At 43.4% G+C, this 7,415-nt stretch overlaps 1 protein-coding gene across 1 annotated transcript in view; it reads left to right on the forward strand.

Annotated features, from left to right (window-relative positions):
- Nucleotides 1-7,415, forward strand: part of EPHB1 (EPH receptor B1) — a 441,868-nt gene that overhangs the window by 427,397 nt on the left and 7,056 nt on the right. Inside the window, exon 13 of the mRNA XM_015407331.1 lies at nucleotides 4,072-4,221. Within this exon, the coding sequence (XP_015262817.1) occupies nucleotides 4,072-4,221 (150 nt within the window). The remainder of the gene's footprint in view (nucleotides 1-4,071; nucleotides 4,222-7,415) is intronic.

Here is a 7,415-nt window from a genome sequence, read left to right on the forward strand (position 1 = left end):
GCCTCCACTTGGCAGCCCTAGCCTCTGCATGGATATAGATTTGCTCATAGAAACTAAAATGCCTGATGTCTGAACTTAGGAAGTAAGCAAGAATATATATTTATACCAATGGAACATGGTCATCTAGTTGCCTGCAGTTGCTGTAGGAGTGAATGTAGCCTTGTAAGTGTGTTCTCCATCTTCTGTTTTTGAATAAGTTCTTGCCCATCATTCCATTTAGAAGAAGAAGAGATTGGATTTATACCCTGCCCTTCACTCAGAGTCTCAAAGTAGCTTACAATCTCCTTCCCTTCCTCTCCCCACAACAGACACCCTGTGAGGTAGGTGGGGCTGAGAGAGCTCTGAGAAAACTGCTCTTGAGAGAATAGCTCTGAGAGAACTTGTGACTGACCCAAGGTCACCCAGCAGCTGCATGTGGAGGAGTGGGGAATCAAACACGGTTCTCCAGATTACAGTCCACCACTCTTAACCACTATGCCAAACTGGCTTATAGATATTCTTCCCTCTTGCCCAGCCATGATCAAGAATACTCACTCAGATATGCATATCTGCAAACATGCAGTACAGTCTGATGAAGGGGAACCCATATAAGATACCTGCCAGAATTGGAAGTTCATTAATTTTAGACTAAGTAACTGAAATACCTGTTGCTCTGGTGTGCTCACTCAACTCCTTATGCTGAGTTATCATCTCTGTGCCAAGGGCACCCCCATTTTCTCACCTTTTTCTTGCCATCTTCCTTGGGAAACGGGGCCTGGAGCAGGGAGAGATAGCATGTTTCCCAGTACAGAACTGACAAGGTGAGAAAGTGTCAAGTAGGCCAAAACCCTGAAGACCATTCTTTCTGCTTTATATGCAAAGAAGTGCATGGAAGCAGCTGTTGTTGTCACTGCTTTGGGGCCTAGGAAGTGTGTGAGAGAGAAGCCTCTGTGGGAAACACATTGTCCTTTCCAAAACATTTGCCTGTTCATTGGCATTCATGGGAATGAGAGTTTGCTACTTTCACAACTGTTTATATTTAAGAAGCACAGCTGGAAAAACTATCAGTGCTCATACCCATTGTGTGAATAAGGCATGATCCTGCATGATTTGTAATCAGCTAACCAATGTGATACAGTGGTTCAGGCATCAGGATAGGCAGGGGGAGGTCTGGGTTCAAATCCCAACTGAGCCATGAAGCTCACTGGATAACTTCATGCCAGTGACATGCTCCTAATTGAACCTACCTCACTGAGTAACTTGTAACTTGCTCTGCGGGAGGAAAGTATTCTGCTATCTCTGTGTTTCCTCTGAAAGAAGCATATAGTGGCTTTGATGGAGGGAGGAATGAGTCAGTAGCACACTTCTTTATCACCCAGAGCCAAGGGTGCATGTGTGCACTTGTTAAGGAGGAAGAGAAGAGGCAGATAGGAAAGGATGCTGGTGCTGTGGTTTTTTCATCCAGAGCAAAGCTGTGTGCATGTGCGTGCACTCATCTTTCACATGGAGAAAGAGGAGAGAAGCTGATGATATAGGAAAGGAAAGGATAAGAAAGTAATTTCAGCAGCAGTGCTGGAGGAGGGAAGGAGGGCTACTTTTAATTGCATGGAGAGTAACTGGTCACTCTGAGTGACCTTCTGGCCATCCCTGAACTAGAACATTAGACAGAGGTCTGTTCTGCTGGGCATATCTATAATGCAAACCTAAACTCAATTAATTGTCATACTTCATATAGTAGTGCTAAAATAGCTAATTTGGCTGAAAATATGATGTTAGTAATTTTTTCCTACTTGTTTTAACATCATCTGGATTTGCAGTGACCCCCAAGGCATTAGGATAAGCCTAATGACAAAAAGCTATAAAAAGTACGAATGGCTAAGATTAGAGATTCTTTGGCAAGGGGAGGGGTAGTACAGTCTCCAACTGTTACACTGTTCTCAGTTCATTAAGTCAGTAGGTTTAAATGGGTGAAATTCTTTTAAGTATTTTATCTGAAGAACTGAGGTCCTGTCCATACGAGGCCTTTTGGGCCGGGAGCGGGATGGAACGGGGGCGGAGCAAACGGGCACGATCCCACGGCAACATCTGGGAATTGTTGCCTGCCCGTCCCTGTTCCGTCCCAAACAGCGATACCGCGCTGTATCCCTTCCAGCGCCGCAAGCCGGGCCATGGGATCGGGTGGCGCGTCCTTGCGCCGCTGCATCCCGGCCCCCGGCCGTACTGCGCATGCTTGAGCATGCGCAGTTCGGCAGCCTCCCCCTCCCATCGGACTTTCCTCCCTGGCATCTGATCGTGTCGGGGAGTGATGCGCCGTGGCTGAGGGGATCCATGGGATCCCGCCGCGGCGTCTCAAGTTTGGTGCGGCTCTGCTTAGCCGCGTTTCAGCCGTCCCGTGTGGCAGCAGCCTGAGTCTCACAAAAGCTCATACTGCAATAAATGTTGTTAGTCTTTTAAGTGCTACTGGACTTCTATTTCATGTTACGTAAAACTGATACATTGAATCCTTTTGCCTGAAGGTGTGATTTCATTGTTCATTATATTTACTATATAAGGAGAACATCCTTTCCCTAATAGTATATGGCACAGGATATTAGTACTCTCTGTTGTGATATACTACGTTAGGGTATCTGTAAAAAACTTAGGGCTAGAAGATGAATTATGACATTGAATTGCCTGCTTGAATCCAAGTCGTTGGATCCTTTTTGCAGTAGGTGTGATGGACAAGGCAGAAGCTATGAGCGCTTAGGGTATGTGGTTTTGATCATGACTCAAGGGCCTTTAATCTCTGTTTTTCTTGTAATACCAGTAAATTATTACTAAAGGCTACTGACCTGGGTATTCATGCAAAGGAATGCAAGAAGGGCAGCTGTTGAAACATGAGCTATTGTTTAAGGAACTGGGAGGTTATTGCCTTGGCAGGGTCTTCAGTTTCATATCGTATGTTGTTAATTTGGTGTCCATTAATGCATAAAAGTGTATAGTAATATGTGCATATGAAAGTTGTGTGTCTACAGATATATGTACTATATACGTTCATGTACCAAAAAGCCACTGTGTAACATGTGAAGTATTCTTTTGGGCATACCTCAATCCCAGTTTCCCATCACATCATGCTGAACCAGAAGTGTAGAATGTAGAACCTGCAAAACCAGATATGTTGATATGTAACCTACAGGTAATGGAGAGCAAGAACAAGGGTGAGAGTCTGCCTTATCCCATTCTGCATCTAGCATTCGCCCCATTGTTTTACCAAACCCACACCAGAACAGAAAAAGATGTGGCTCAAAACCACATTCATATATCCCGGGCCAATGCTGTACTGACTGCAGAGTCACCCCTGAACAGCCATAAAACAGCCACAAACCTATGCAGACAGTACCATAAAACCGAGAGATCAAAGGAAGATCAAAGTGCAGTGTGGAGGCTATAATAAAATCTGACAATCAAAGAAAGTGAAAGTGGCATGCAATGTAGAGAGGAATTTCTGTTCCCATGTGGGTTTGGTAAAACAGCAGAGCGAATGCTAGATGCAGAATGGGCTTCAGTACACCTGCCACACTTCCAGTGCCTCTAATCACCGAAACAGGGCATAAAGTTCAAATCAGTTGTCCAAGTTCATATTCTTAGTTCCTAGATTTGTTCTGGAAATGAACATGCAAGCTAAGACTAAGACAACATTTGCATGACCTTTCCTGCTTCCCACATCATCTTATTCAGTCTGTGTACTAAATTGTGTGGAATTTTGACAGCAAACTCTTGTTATGCCCTCTCTGGAATAGCTGATACTTGTGAAGACCCCTAGAATTCTTCTGGTGTTAGGACTTGTCAGACATTTGGAAATGTAAAGGCAAGCATTGTCAAGGTTCTGTACCTGTTCCTTTTCTGCTAACAGGCTGTGCTGTGCCACTCAAACACAGCTTGAAATGAAATACTGAGGGACATACTGGGCTAGTGTTGATAACAGAAGACACCTTTGAATATGTGTGGAAATTGCATGTGTTGCAGAAAGTGGACTAAGCAAAACCTTATTCAGGATGGGTGTTGGTGTACTCGGCCACTCAAAGTTAACATTTCTCTTTCCTTCTGCTTCAGGGTGGAAAGATTCCAGTGAGGTGGACAGCTCCAGAGGCCATTGCCTACCGCAAATTCACTTCTGCCAGCGATGTATGGAGTTATGGCATTGTCATGTGGGAAGTAATGTCCTTTGGGGAAAGACCGTATTGGGACATGTCTAATCAAGATGTGAGTGGTGTGAATCTTGCCTTAGAATACAGCAATCATATATTTGCATTTTGGTGTGGAGGACAAAGACTCAAGTATTACAATTACATTTCCAGGAAGAGTCACTTGAATATCATTACTAACTCCATTCTGAATTCCCCCCCCCACACACACTAAAATTGTCTGTATGAAAAAGGTCAAGCACATGTGTGTATTTCTTCTGGAATAATATTCTCTTTCTGCTTAGGAGTGGTCTGATCTAGTAAATGGAAGATAGTTTTACAGTCCCACAAACATATGCACTTTGTCCTCTAGCAAAAATTTGCATATGGTACTGTCCTTACTGATCTGGGGTCTCCCATCATAAAAGTACAAGGTAGTATAAGATGAGCCCTGCTGTATCACACTGAGGATTCATTTAGAAGAAGAAGAAAAGTTGGATTTATACCCAGCTCTTCACTTGGAGTCTTAGGGTGGCTTATAATTTCCTTCCCTTCCTCTCCTCTGAGAGGGGCAGAGAGAGCTCTTAGAGAACTGCTCTTGAGAGAACACCTCTGAGGGAACTGTAACTGACCCAAGGTCACCCAAATCAAACCCGGTTCTCCAGATTAGAGTCTGCCGCTCTTGACCACTACACCAAACTGGTTCTCCAGCATATTGTTCAAACAGCCAGTCAGATGCCTATGGTCAGCTCCAAAGTAATCAAGGAAGGAAACAGTATTCCCTTGTTTTATCTTTCTGGCATATAAACAACTATATATTTTGTTATTATTTATGTCTTTTACCATGTGATTTTTGCCACATGCTCCCCTTTATGCCTCCTGTTCCTTATTCTGTTCTCAGTCTGAGGGCATAGAATGTTTCAATTGATTCTGAGATGATTCTTAGAAACTCTTTGCTCCTCCCTGCCCCCCATAAATAAATAAATTTAAAAGTTGCTGTGTGAAGTTTTTGATTTGAGGTGGGACTGTGCTCAGTTTCTACATAACGTTTGCAGAGGGAAGTTTCCTGGTGGTGAAAAGTTTCACACTGAAAACAATTCTTTCTGCTGTCTTTTCTGAATCAGCAAACCTTGTTGCCCCAATCAATAGGTTCCATCTTAAATAAATAAATAAATAAAATTTTAAAAAATCACGGAAAGGGAGGTGTTTCATGAGGGAAGAGAGATTAAGCTTTTCACAAAACACATCTCTCCCCATTTAAATTCAGCCCGAATTTCGAAGTCTACTTCCATACTGGTTCAAGAGGAGACCATTAATTCTGTGCTGACTCATATTCTTATGAAACGTGCCTAGGAAATCTAAAATATTTCAGCATCACAGCTCTGCCTCTCTAGGGACTTTATCAGGTGTCAGGAAAGTTGGGGGTAAGAACGAAGGGGGCCATGCCTGCAGTACTAGATACCACTATGTTGTCTGAACATAGTTTAAATCCAGGGTGGGGGGATCAATGACACCGGATCAAAACGTCTGTCTGGCCGCACCCTAGGTGTGTGAAACAGACAGCATTTTTGAAGTTCTGGACTAAGTAGCAATAGAGATATATGGATATATTTTCCAGTGTTATTGGTGCCTATAACCATTTATTTCTTCCCTGTGCTGCCATCCTAACTAAACAACATGTGATGTCCATGTCCTTTGTAATGGATAGGCAACTGACCACATGGCCCATCACAAACCTATTTCTCTAAGTTCCTAATGACTGAAAGTTCCAACATACTATGAGGTCCTCATCTCTGTCCTCCCAATAGATATATCATTGGAGCTGGATGATGAACAGGTATCACCTGAGTCCCCTCTAAGGCATTGTTTCCAGCTTTCCAAGTATGATGTTGCCCTGCTCCAAGACTTTTCTTCCCCACAACACTGAGGAGCTTTCCTCACAGAAGTGGGGTCTCTCTTGAAAGTACTTTCCCCCCTCTTCTTGTAAGTTTATTTTAGTATGTTGTTCTCTGCCTCTCTGACCTTCTTCAGAACAACCATATTAGCCCTCAGGGAATTAATTTGTTTCCTGGGACCCAGGAGCACATTTCACTTCACCTAGCATAGAGATAACTACATAGCACTCTGGATTTCCCGTATACTCCTGCACATATTTTTCTTTCTGTCACTCTATTATAAATTTGTTTCTGTTTGGTATAGATAAGTTTTTGTTTGTTAATGTAGTAGACTGCTGTGAGGCTGAAGGCAAGTTGCGTGGATTCAGAATCTGCCATTAGTCCACTGGTCGTCTCTTTCTATAGTCAGACTCTGATATTACCTACTTAGCATGCTCTGGACTGGCTCTTATGCTCTTGTTGTTGAAGCTTTCTGTTCAAAGATGAGTTCTTGCAGATAATCTTTAAATATAGGTTGGTTACCATATAGCCTCTCTGTCCTGTGTCCTGTTGCAGCCAGTTATATTGAGCTTTTCTTCTAAAAAAGGAGCACAGCATTCCAATCCTAGGGATGCTCAGTCCATATTCATATAGTGAGGGATTTCTTTGCAGTCCCTGTCTAATTCTGCTAACCTGCAGGCTGTATTTTACACATGTGAAGCTGCCTTATATAGAATCAGACCATCAGTCCATCAAGTTCAGTATTGTCTCCTCAGAGTGGGAGCGGCTCTCAGGCAGAGGGCTTTCATGTCACCTACTGTCTTGTCCTTTTTTAACTGGAGATGCTGGGGATTGAACCTGAGAGCTACTGCATGCAAAGCAGAGACTCTTCCACTGAGTCACAGCCCCTCCCCAGTGATGCAAAGTGATACTGGTATAATGAACACGTGGAGCTGCCTTTGGTTTGTCATGGTCAGTACTGCCTTCTCTAACTGGCAACATCTCTACAAGGTCACAAGTTAATGTCTTTTACATCATCTACTACCTGAACCTTTTAACTGGAGATCAAATTGCATGCAATTAAAAGGACCAGGCAATGTTTGATGTGAAATTCCTCTGCCTGAGATCCTGGAGAGCTGCTTCCCATTTGAGTAGACATACTGACCTTGATGGACCCATGGTCTTATTCAGTATAAATCAGCTTTATGTGTAAAGCAGTTACTATCCCAATGAGCCATGGCTCCACCCCACGTTCCTGAGTTAATGTTACCTCAGAACCCCTTCCGCAGGGGTGAAAAAAGGTGCTGAATAGGAAGGTGGGACTTATCCTTTTCTCTCCAGCGGTTTAGAAAGGGAAGAGGATACTGTTGTCCACTCAGGGACATAGGACCAGCACAGT

Source organism: Gekko japonicus, unplaced genomic scaffold (assembly GCF_001447785.1).
Source record: "Gekko japonicus isolate JY-2015 unplaced genomic scaffold, Gekko_japonicus_V1.1 scaffold235, whole genome shotgun sequence".
NCBI lineage: Eukaryota > Metazoa > Chordata > Lepidosauria > Squamata > Gekkonidae > Gekko > Gekko japonicus.